This window comes from Camelina sativa, chromosome 17, assembly GCF_000633955.1.
Source record: "Camelina sativa cultivar DH55 chromosome 17, Cs, whole genome shotgun sequence".
NCBI classification, from domain to species: domain Eukaryota; kingdom Viridiplantae; phylum Streptophyta; class Magnoliopsida; order Brassicales; family Brassicaceae; genus Camelina; species Camelina sativa.
In genome coordinates, this window is record NC_025701.1 from 14,287,570 (window position 1) to 14,300,208 (window position 12,639).

At 34.3% G+C, this 12,639-nt stretch overlaps 1 protein-coding gene and 2 long non-coding RNA genes across 4 annotated transcripts; 1 reads left to right on the forward strand and 2 right to left on the reverse strand.

The window, feature by feature from the left end:
- On the reverse strand, nt 1,600–3,001 carry LOC104757171. Its single transcript, XR_762376.2, has 2 exons — nt 2,642–3,001; nt 1,600–2,551 (listed from the first exon to the last, which is right to left on the reverse strand). It is a non-coding gene; the product is annotated as an uncharacterized LOC104757171 (long non-coding RNA).
- Nucleotides 3,868–8,115, reverse strand: LOC104757172 (glyoxysomal processing protease, glyoxysomal-like). Its single transcript, XM_010479897.2, has 14 exons — nt 7,843–8,115; nt 7,694–7,740; nt 7,392–7,572; nt 7,245–7,292; nt 7,101–7,160; nt 6,777–6,905; nt 6,514–6,624; nt 6,294–6,397; nt 6,092–6,177; nt 5,908–6,002; nt 5,144–5,822; nt 4,730–4,919; nt 4,410–4,501; nt 3,868–4,307 (listed from the first exon to the last, which is right to left on the reverse strand). The coding sequence occupies exons 1-14, from the start codon at nt 7,906–7,908 to the stop codon at nt 4,060–4,062; spliced, it is 2,136 nt and encodes a 711-aa protein (XP_010478199.1). The 5' UTR covers nt 7,909–8,115; the 3' UTR covers nt 3,868–4,059.
- LOC104757173 lies at nt 9,782–11,659 on the forward strand. 2 transcript variants are annotated; one of them, XR_762377.2, is made up of 4 exons: nt 9,782–9,796; nt 10,038–10,198; nt 10,400–10,598; nt 11,166–11,659. It is a non-coding gene; the product is annotated as an uncharacterized LOC104757173 (long non-coding RNA). The 2 variants fall into 2 exon arrangements; XR_002036297.1 differs by lacking the exon at nt 9,782–9,796 and having other exon boundaries at nt 9,981–10,198; nt 11,166–11,596.

Below are 12,639 nucleotides of genomic sequence, written 5' to 3' on the forward strand. Positions count from 1 at the left end.
AGGTTTGCATATTCTTGTACTGATATGAGAGGATTGAAAAAAAAATCTCATCCAATTGGTATGGTTATAGAAAATAAATGTACACATACAGAAAAACTTCTGTTTGCAATAATACTATGTCAATCAACAACTAGTTTTTGCATGAGCCGCAAAAAACCCTCGCTCTTTCACTCTCTCGACTAGCTCGATTTTTACATATGTACATGAAATCCTCATATCTTTCTTTTTTTATTTATATCTCTTCTTCCTAGTCATCGTCCTCTCTTTCTTGGTAATAATTTCTCACAACATAACCACAAAACAAAATCCATTCACCAAATAACTTATTAGAAAAAGTCATTACTCATTTTCAAAAGAGTATACGCTTTATCAAAATTAAATGAGGATATACGCAAATACTTTTAATGCATATATGGGTGTGTGTATGCACGTACTACGTATGTGTCAAACTGTCAATATATATTAACGATGATGCATGTGGGAGGCAGATTGGGAAAAAGAAAAGCAAAAGCATTAGCATAGGGAAACTAACGAATTTTTGTATAACTCCAAGGGATTTTCTCATTCTTCCCTAAAGTTCCATTCTCTTTTAATTACAGCAAAAAAAAAAAACAAAAATTCTCGTCTTTATTTAGTGTATTACTACAGTACTCCTTCCGTTTCAAAATATAGGATGTTTTAAGCAAAGCACGCATATTAAGAAGACTTTACTTTTAACAAGTTCAACCAATCAGAAACAATACTGCATAATATAAAATACTAAACTAATATAAAAGTTGTATTGAAATTTGAAAACATCTTATATTATGAAACAACAAACTTCTCAAAAACATTTTATATTTTGAAACGGAGATTTTTGTCAGATAATTAATTTATTTTGTAATTCCCCTAAATTTCGTTCTATTTTCTCGAATTTCAATGTTACTTTGTCTTCTCGAGATTGCTCTTTTTCTTGGAATACTTGCTTTTTGCCAAAGAAGGTTAATGTTTTTTTTTTTCCTTCTTTTCATTATTTTGTTGTTTTCTTCGACAGTGTTCTCGCATAGTTTGATTGGCAGTTGATTTCGATTCTTTTGCATCACAATCAAAATATTAAAGTAAGCATATTCAGTTATTATACCAAAAATAAGAAAAAGAATGTTTCGTTTTGTTTCTGTCCAAGAACTTGCGAATACAGGACAAACAAAGGAATGATGTTATACATTTATTGTTCATAGTTTTAGATGGTTATAAAATAAACATAGGAGAACATTATCTTTCTTTTTTTAATTTTAAAAAGGGAGGAAACTTTTTTTTGTATGTAGTTTCAAAAAACACAAAGTTCCCAAAAATGTATATTCAAACAACGCAATATCTTTTTAAAAAGCAAAATGCATAAATGGATATACTTGTAAAAAGCAACATATTAGTATGGCTATTTTTCAACTTCAATATCTAAATAGTAACAAGTTGATAGATAGATTCTACTTAATCTCTAATGAAGTAATTATAACCAACTGTAGTAATAGTATGTTTTATCTTTTAATGAAAAGCTGGGTTTTTTATTTTTTTTTTGTCATCTCAAATTTTATTAATGAACGTTTTGGTACGAGGGTGAGATACAAAGCCGGCAGACAACATAATGTCACCAGAGTCTAAGCCGGCGAAAAAAAGAGAATTCCCCGAAGTCTAAACATGAACACAAAATACATAAAACAAAGCTAAAAACTGAAACCTAAAACGAGAGAGGACAAACCCTTAAACCATAAGCAAAGGCAACTAGGCTTAAACCTTACTAAACATACTAGTCTTAATCAGCAAGAGGAATTCTTCTCTGAAGTCCTGCAGAAGAGATTTATCAAGGATGCCACGGCCAATCCAACAATAACATCAGCCACTTCCTATCCTTTTGAGAGCTGATCTCTCAGAACCAGAACCAAGCCTTCATAACCCGACAAGCGAAGACATGAACACGCTTCCGGATACGACGACGACGACTGCAGCGTCCTTTACCGTCTAGATAGAAGCCTTCCAAAACGCAATCAGATCTAACCAGATCTGCAAAGCAGAGACAAGGAGCGAAGCCTAACCACTTGCACACTCAAACTCAAATGAGAACAAGGAAAAGACAAGAAGCTATCAACAACAAACGAACAACAAAACATGAGAAGAACCAACAACTGCCAACTTAGAAGACTAGCATATCTTCCCAACAAAACAGAGCCCAAGCTTAAAAAGGGAAAGAACCAAATGGGAATCAAAGGAAGGTGAGCAGACCAAGGGTGAAAGGAACGACAAAGGCTGGGCGGGTAACACAATCACAACCAAACAAACAAAATTGACGGCTTCAGACGATGAGATACAAATGAGCAGCGTCAACACTAGGGAGGGATCAAACAAAGAAGGAAAATTAGTCTTCGAGTCGCACCGTGGATCTACCCGATCCGGAAAGTACTAACTTCTTCTTTGCAACCACAAAGCCCAAAAGAATTGACAGCTCCATCCGCCTCTTCAACAACCAAGCTCTAAACACCAAACAAACCAGAAGATTCCCCAATCGAAGGCCAAGTTTCTGCTTAAAAGAACCCTAAATTAAAAACAAACTAAGCCGACTAGCAATCTAGCAGATCAACGAAGAAGCCAGACCAAGAGATCTACTTACCAAGCCAAGAAGCCTACTTCTACACCAAACCAAACCAGATCGAACAAAGTCGGAGACAAAGACACCAAAAACTAAGCAAAGAGAAAGGGACCCTCTCACGGCACCAGCGAGGAGTGCCGGCTACCGGAGAGGGTAAACGAATATCAGAATTCGAGTTACTCGGCGGCTAGGGCGAACTCACTGTTAGAGAGAGAAATAATCGTCTTTTTCTTTCTAAAATTTAACATATAACTTGTTCCAAAAATCTGGGTTTAAATTGACAAAGTCATGTGGTTCTATTTATCAAAAGAGAAGGTATGTGGTATTTAGTGTTGTCACAATATATCATTGATGTTAATGTCAAGGAGAGATAGTAGAAGTCTAGAGAGAGATGACCCATTAAATTAGTTCATATGTAGAATGTAGTGATAGTAATTGATCAATCAATACTCTGCTTATGTTGAAGATCGGTACCTTGTATGATATATGAAGTTCTGTGTTAAAAGACCTTAGTATCAACGTTAAATTAAGATCTATTAGAGATATAATCCTTGGTTAAGGCTGGTTCGGTTTACTGACATTTGCCCCTGGCTCAGTTTGGTTAATTACCCATTAAATTCAGTCAACATATTTTTCTTTCTTAAATTCAGTCTACATATGATTTTTACCGACACACCACATAAACTCCAACGGATGTATATACTATATACTCATCTTTGTTTCCATTCAAATATGAGAATTGGAGAACACATAAAAGGATACTATGCTATCACGAGCAAAGAAGACAACTACATTAATTGTGCGGAAGGATTCACTTCATGGCCAGCTAATCAATGTTGATGCATGAATTCTGACAACTTTGAGACCACAAAAGATATACGCAATTTAGCCTTGTGAAAGCAAGGTGTGTTTAGTGGAAAGTTTGTGGATATAGTTCATTATTAGTGGCTGAATCAAGGTTGGATATGGTACCGCCTCTTTGTGTTGGGTAGGGCTTGCAACCACGAGATGGAGTGGGGAAATTGTGGTCTTAGAGATGATTATTTGTTTATCAAAGAGATGGTATGTTTCACAGAAACAAACATGATGGGATATGTAGTTCTGGAAAGAGAATATATGCAATTTTCTAGTAATATCTTTTTTCATGTTCCTCCTCCAGATTGTTATCGATAATCTACATACTACATGCAATTTTCTAGACGACGCACACAAGCTCATATGTAGTATATTATTATGCTAATAACATATGAGGAGCAGAAGCAGAATCACAGTTTGAAGACTGATAAAACAGTTGCGACCATATTTTTACATATTTTACAAGCGGATGAATCCAGAAACAGTAGCAACACATTGTAATATCTGTCTATACAAAAGTTAAAGTTGTCACTCCAACAAAAGGGGGAAATGAAGGCACAGACTCTGCAAAGAAGCCAATCTTGTCATAACTTGCTAGGGATAACGTCGCGGGAAAGCTTGGCCGGCTTTACAAACATGTCTTGGGTCTCTGCAATGAACTTTGCAAACTGAGATCCTTTCTTTTGTTTGTTATTACCATCTTTGAGTAACTTAGGCAGACTGGGAAGAGACTGCTCAGTCTTGGGTGATAGTGATGGCATCAAAGCCCAAACGGATGAGAGTTCTTCGTTTGGTTGATCAAGTGTTTGAAGGAGCTCCATGTTTTGCATATCTGTTTTAAGATGGAACAACAATAAACAAACACTTTTTGATACAAGTACATACTTTCCATTCTCCTTCCATAAGCAAAATAAACCAACAAGATTAGACAAACCTTCTGCAAACTTGAAAATTGGTGCCAAGACTGCGCATGGGATGCTGAAGTTGAGATGCGGTATAACTTTCCCGGCTCCATGTCTTGCGTTGCTGCATAATATATATTAAAACAAAAAAAGGACGCTTTATCTTTGGAACAAGAGACTACTTTAGAGACAAGTATATAGCATCTACAATAAAAATCTTGTAGTAAGCAAACCAATAAACAATCAACTACCATTCCTGATTAGAGAAGTCTTCATTGCTGTATCAGTTCTGTCCGTTTCTAATAACCCATCTCATATCAAATTTTATTTGAGAAGAAAGATTGTCTTTTACCTGGTAACAAGTCCAACCATATGACCACTTGAATTGAGAACAGCACCACCACTACCACCAGGATGCACAGCAGCTGTTGTTTCAAGCATAGCGGGGAACTCTGTGACCTCTTGCGAAATGGATTGCGTCAATCTCATCTTTGCATGAACTACCTTTGCTACAACTCCAGAACATATGGACGGAGAAAGCCCTAATAACAAAACGAAATGTTAGATAACACAAACTATCACGGAAGAACAAAGGGGATCTTTTCTTTATTCCATTTAAGGAAACTTAGCACATGTAACGCACAAGAGAATGTAGATTCAGGGTGTGCAAAGAAATCTATGCAAGATTACGGAAGCACAACATAAGCAAGAATTGATCAAAAATCAGATTCAACAAGGTAATTTTAGGATTAATTAAAGTCTTTACCACATCTTGGTCCGAAGAGTCCATGTCCAACAACATGTGCCGTTGTACCCAAAGGAGGAGAAGAAAAATTGGCAGCAATCGGTTGGAGCTTTCCAGGAGCATATTCTAGCTGCAGTAAGGCAACATCTAACTGTGACTTGCAAATATAGACCACGTTTGCAGGAAACCAAGTCCAAGAATCTTGGTGACACAACCGTACACGTATGTCTCCATGCGCAGTCTGAAGCAAGTTGTGTTTGTATTCCCTGATGTTTTCTCCAACAGACGAATAAAGATCTGCGGGAGCTTTCCGTGGCAATGTTTGACTCTTCTGTTCCCAAAATTTACTTCTCGTGGAAGAAAACCCCTCAGCTCCTAAGACATAGGGTTTTAAACCAGTGTCGTTCCCTTCACCATGTACACCACCTTTTCCATATCTCCACGGCTCGAGCAGGTGAGCATTTGTTAGTATGAGACCATGTTCATTTAGAAGAACTCCGGATGCCCATACACCATCATTGACCGTAATAAGACAAATTGATTCCATCGCCTTCTCAATAGCCACTTGTGCAGGAATATCAGAATCTGGTTTAACACTTGGTACTTCACTCCCCCACTGCTTTGCTTTCCCTTCTTCAGATGGTTCCTCAAGTAGCAAGTGGCTGCAAGCAGTTGTGATTGCTCCCCACGGAACCACCAGCTGCTACCGAAGGCTACAGTTTTGCATGAAACATTACAATAAAACTTCAATGACCATACAGGAAATGAGGTTGGCGTTGACAAACCTGAATTTCAACGCCACTATTCTTTTGCCTTAGTGGTCTAATCAAAATGCCAATTAAGTTCCCATTCGTATCAAACACCGGAGCCCCTTCCATTCCTGAAAGAAATGAACCGGAACGGAACAAATATTAGCTCTTAAGATGAAACAGTTAGAGCTATAAAAGAACTACTGATAATTGTACATACCAGGGAGACATCGAACATCAGCTATCATCAGTGACGTGTTTAGGGATCCAGAAGGATAGCTATTAGCAATGGAGCCAGTTGATACGCTGTTTCAAACCAGTTTAGACTCCTGGAGTTAAATGCTGACACTATCAAGAGAATGGAAAACTTGACGACCTCTAATCAATTATAATATAGCAACGCTAGCGTAGCCATTATCTACCTGTTAAAAAAGTTAACAGGTGAAAGGATTCCAAATGGAGATCCTAGTGCTACAAGTGTATCACCCTTGCTACTCGATGAAGCAAAGCTCATGTTTGGCTGACCCTGATTCACAAATATTTGCATCACGACGCATAGTAAACTATGGTTAGAGATAAAGTACAAGGTACAGTAACATTAGGATGAACTACAAATCCGAGGAAAATCAGGGAAATATTTACCAGTAAACTTAAGGGGACACCTAGAAGAGCCATTCGAGTGGCAGACTTGGCCATGAACTTAGCATCGAGTGGTTCATCAAGTTGCATTAAGGGCTTGCTGTAATGTCCAATCTGGAAAAATGATAGAAAACTGAATCCCAGAAATTTTCAATTCAAAGAAGGGAAATGCAAACACGAATCATGTACTCAAGCAATTACAGGTAGAAGTTCAAACAATCAGAATGGTTCCCTTGAAATGAGCCAGGGGTTTCGATTTGACTTACTTTGATTGAAGGCTGGGAACCATTAGCAGCAGAAACCAAAGACCAACCAACATCCCATCCGGAATCTTTTGAACCAGAACAAGCTTCAATAAGCGATTGAAGTGCAGCGGAAGATACAGGAACATCAACCTTGTAACATATTAGTAGCATCAGAACAGAAAAACAAATAGAGGGAACTACAACATTTCCATACAATCTCAACTGCTTTTGGATGCATGCATGAAAGAAAGTTAAAAAAAAAAAAAACACATAATATCCTCACAGGGAATCACCAAGAATGAATCACTAATAGCAAGGTAAAAAAAAGAGTACTTTCACCCATACCAGCGAAAGGAGTTGCGCAGGCACCCAAAAAGGAGCTTCCTTCTCTGAATTTAGCTGACCCTGAAAAGAGTAACCATCTAAATCACACCCGGAAAACTCCAAACAACTCAACATTCAACATAAACTATTCAAATATCAGTATACCTCCACCATAATCTCAATCCGAGCACCTGGAATAAACTTCACCGGGTCCTTTACCGAAAAAAGAAAAAAGACACAGAGATTGAAGTAGCAATCAAGCAAAAACATGTAACATCCATAAGCATATATATATATATATATATATCAAACCTGAGAGATGCTAGTTGTTCTGTGGCCTAATGTTAAGAATGGTTCAACAACAGAAGCAACAGTCAAAACCAGGGCCATGTCCTGACCAGCTTCAGCCATAAGCTTTGCCGCAACCTCACCACCACTCAAGCTTCGTCTTGGAAACAAGATCCCAGAAGCTGAAAGTGATGTATTACCAGAACTTCCAAAAACAAACAAAAAAAATTACAAGTCACATTAAAAGTTCCCAAGAGAGAAAACAAAACTACAGAATCTTATGAAAAAAAACAAACAAAAAAAAAGATTTCATCTTTATGCTTAACTGGTATTGATGAAAAGCATGCTTCCTCATCTTCAATCCCTTTGGGTCCTTAACATCGACACCAAGTATGAAAAATTAGATTAAATTTGATGGATAGAATCTGAAAAATACGAACTGGGTAAGAGAGAGAGATTAAGGGGGCTTGCTTACAGGTCCTTCGACTTTGACCAAGACGGCGAAGTTCCGAGAAAAGCTCACAACTTTCGACACATCCATGATCGGAAAGAGATGGGTTTTTTTTTGTCAATCGGACACCTAAATGCTTTCAAGTTTGGATTTTGTTGAATCTGTTTTTGATTTTTTTTTTTTTTTGGAACAAAAGGGGGAAACGAAGATAAGCAGCTAATCACGATTCATGGAAATGGCGGCTACAATTTGCACCCATCATCAATTCTCACGCAATATTAAACGCGAATTCAGAAAGAGACGCGATCAGGAGAGTTAATTTTATTTTATTTTTAATAAAAAAACCTAATTGTGTTTGTGTTTTTAAGCTATTTTATACTAGTAGTATATTTTTTTTGTCAATCGTTTTAGGGACATTGGTCTATCCATTTTTTTTCAAAATCCTTGCCAATATATTTAATATAAAAAAAACAAAGTATACAGATAATTAATAAAAGATGAATTTCTCAAAATACCATATTTTAATATATGTTTTCTCCAAAAATACCTATTTTAAGATTTTTTTCTAAAAATACCACAAATTTTTTTCCAGAAATACAACAAACACAGTAGATTAAATTTTAAGTATATAGAATTTATCCTACTATATTAATTGGGAAATAAAAATATGAACTAACTTTAAAATGTGTAAAACTTACATTCAATTGTCATTAAAAAAATTTAATTAAAATTAATTAAATAAATATAATTAATTTAAAACGAAAATTAGGGACACATTAAACAAAATAAATTGTAGAAAATTAAAAAAAAAACTTTTAGAATCAAAAATAATTCATAAAAAAAATTTTAAGATTTAAAAATATAATCGAATAAAATCTATATAACCACAAATTTTAATCAAAACACTTTTCCAGCACAGGTTAAAATTTTTATCAAAAATTTAATCGAATAAAATATAACACGGCTTAGATTTTAAAAATTAATTAAAAAAATAAAAGATATAGATATATTATCTTATCTATTTTAAAAAGTTATATTTTTCTTTTAGTCACCGTTCTTTAGAAAAATAAAACTAAGTTGAAATTTAAATATATTCAATGTTTGAAGGTGCTTATTACACACAAGAAAGGGAAGCCACAAAAAAAACAATAAATGTTATTTTCAAAGAGGTTTTTCAGAACTTTCACTAGCTATATTTAGTTGATTTATTTACATGTTAGTTATATCTTTTTACTTACTTCACAACTATAACAAGAATTGTGTTTAATTGACAAAAGTTTAAACAATTTTTTTCATTACATGCAAATGTTTTATTGACAGGTTTTCAATAAACATTTTTAAAATACAAAAAGTTTAATATAAGCAAACCGAATTTTTAATCACAAACTATTATAAATAACATAATAACAAAATAATTTTTAGGGGTAGGGTTTAGTGTTTAAAATTTAGGATTTAATTTTGAATATAAAAGCTTTAAACTCATTTTGTGGTATTTTAAAAAAAAAAAAAAAAAACTAAAAGTTGTAGACCCAACTAGATAATAACCGTCTCTCCCAATAGTCACATGTGATATTTGTTTCCTCACAAACAACATAATGAAAAATATTCTTTTTACAAAGTATATAAGCAAATGAACTATTTTATTTGCAAGAGTTCCTCTCCTGCTCCACACATGCTACTCCTCCTTTATAATTTCTTCTTATATACACCTGATGAGGCTTATCAATACCCCCTTTCAAAATGAAACGTGTCCTCAAACGTTCTGTAGGAAACTGTTTCTACAATTCTCTGACCACCTCCCAAGTGTTCTCATGATCAGGCAAACCTTTCGATCAAACTAATGCCTCCATCACAGCCTTATCATTGTAATGGGTGTTAAGTACTTCCTTCGGTTCAATTGACAACTCCTCGGATTCAGTAAAAAGATCTGGCAGAGGAATAATCTGATGATGCGCTTCCAAGACCTTCTTAATCTGAGGTACATGAAATACTGGATGTATTTTTGAGTCATCTGGTAACTTTAGTCTGTAAGCCGCCTTTCCAATCATCTCCATAACCTCATAAGAGCATCTCCATTGGTTGCATTTAAGCAAAAGTTGTTAGCAGAAAAAGCTTTAAAAGAAATCAAAAATCCTAATTAACTAACAATCGATCTTTAGCTTAGACATTTTAGGAACGATGCTTAGCTAACACGTGTCAGCCACTCAATAAAATTTTAGGAGAAGAAAGAAAAAAGAAAAAGCAGTGTTTTTGGCGTTTGTTTATCCCTGTCTTTTCTCTTTCCATCATTGAGGAAGAGCTTCATCTTGATTGAATAAGAAACTCGTCATACATCCATGGACGATTCGGGAAACCCAAGCAGGAGTCTAATCTTAATGAGGTATGATCCAATTTCTACACTTGTCTCTATTGTCAATCAACGTTTGATTTGAAAAAAATAGATCTTTGAAAGTGATATCTCTATTGTTTGTTTATTATTTGTTTTGATCTATTTGGTTAAGATTAAGAATTGCTAATTAGGAATTGAAAATTATTTAGTCGATAGGAAATTGTGTGTTTATTCTTTGTTTTGATCCGGCAGATATATATGAAGGCTAGGAGGATTTAAGGATCCGAGCTCGGAAGCAGCTATGAAACACGGCAAAGCTTATGCGGATGAAGGCGAAGGAGAGATGGTGGAGAAGCTAAGTGGAGCTGTTACTTCTTGTCTCGCTGGTACGACCGAGGAAGTGAGGCAAAAGGCTACACAGTCTCTTCACAGTCACTTGGCTCCATCGTTGGTAAGGCCTCTTTCTGTTACAAATATCGATTTCAGCTTGTAGCATATGTGATGACTTTTGAATCAAAAGTTTTGAGTTTTGGTGTGTAAATGGTTTAGGTTGTTGTAACTCTGAAAGTAGAATGTAGAATTGAGGTTTGAATCTGATGTTGTGTGTATATGAGATGAACCAGAGCAATAGCTATGAAAAGCTAAATTCTTTCTTCTTCTTCTTCTTATTCTGTCTTTGTAGTTCGATTATTTAGATTTACTTGGGTCAAACCCAAATTTGCTTTTTTTCTTTTTCTTTCCATGATTCATCAAGTCTAGATCTTTGCTTTCTCGGTCCAGAAACGACGATTCATGATATGAAGTAACAACCTTTATTTGCTTCTGGGTCATGGTTTTGTCTGCTTTTTGTCTTTTTTTGCTTTGTCTGGATGGATGATTCATAATCTCTGAGATCTAGTAATAATAAGCTCAAGATTATTATGTTCACAAGAGTTGATCTTAGGAGTAGTTCAGTATCTTTCTTCAATTCGGATTTTGAGTTTCTGAGATCTTTTTTTTTTTTTTTTTGCTTTTGTAGAGCTAAAGAATCAGATCTGAGGAAGAAGTTGACTAAATAGATCGAAGATGTTTAAGCAGATACTTGGGAAGCTTCCAAAGAAACCTTCTGCCAAGTTTTGGGATAATGGTGAATCCCAAACTGCAGATAACAACAATAATCAAGGAGGATGTGATGAAGCTTTGAGTCAGAGATCATCATCAAAGGGAGATTACACTGATTGTGTTTCTTTTGATGTGTTGCCAAGGTTGAGAGATGCATCAATATCTGAGAAGCAAGAACTGTTTCTTTGCTGTGTAGTGTTTGAATTCGCCGTGGAGCCAACCAAAAACCTCAAAGAGAAAGAGATCAAAAGGCAAACACTTCTTGAAGTTGTGGATTATGTTATCACTTTTTTAATTTATTGTACTATTATAATTTCAAAAATAATAAATTTAAATTAAGGACCATAATTTTAGATACTACAAATGAACCATAAAAATAGAAAGTTTCTTAAGAAGTTTGTTAACTTCACTTTTATTCACTTTTATTCAAAATTAATGTTTTTAGCAACTTTGTTTAAGTGCAACCAATGGTGATACTTACGATCTAAAATATTTGGCCACTAGCTTCTGACAAGCATGTTTGGTGACAGACTGTTGTTATGGTCTTAGTTTCAAGAAAACCCAAGCACCTACTTCAAATTCAACATCTCGTCTATGCTTATCAGCATTATTTTTCATCAATGGAAATGGCGGCTACAATTTGCACCATCATCAGTTCTCATGGAATATTAAAAAAAAAAACTACACGCAAATTCAGAAACAGTTGCGATCAGGAAAGTTTATTTTATTTTTATTTTTAATAAAAAAACTAATTGTGTTTGTGTTTTTAAGCTATTTTATAATGTTTTTGTTGTCAAACGTTTTAGAATTTCAATGCAAAAAAAAAAAAAATTGCTGTCGGATAATAAAAATGAAAAGAAACAAAATTTGTTCAGATATTGGTCTATCTATTTTTTCAAAATCCTTGCCAATATATTAATTACAAAAAAAAAATACGGATTAATAACTAAGAATTCCTCAAAACACCAAATTTTAATTTGTTTTCTAGTAATACCACAAAATATTTTTTAAAAAAATACCACAAACACAATAAATTAAACTTAAGTATGTAAAATTTATTTTTCTAGGTCTCGATTGACAAATTTAGATTTAAGGTATAGTTTTTAGGGATAGAGTTTAGTTTTTAAGGGTAGAGTTTAGTATTTAAGATTTAGTGTTTAGTTTTGAACATAAAAACTTTAAACTCAATTTTTTGTATTTTTGGAAAATAAAACCAAAATTGAAATTCTCGAAATAAAAAATATATTTTAATGATATTTATGAGAAGTGTCCTTAATAAATCTTGTGATCAACTGGAATTTTTTCTTATTCTAATGTGAATTGTTGAAAATTTGCTTTACTACTAAAACAAAATGTTAGTTATAACCAAAAAAAAAAAAAAAAAAAAAAAA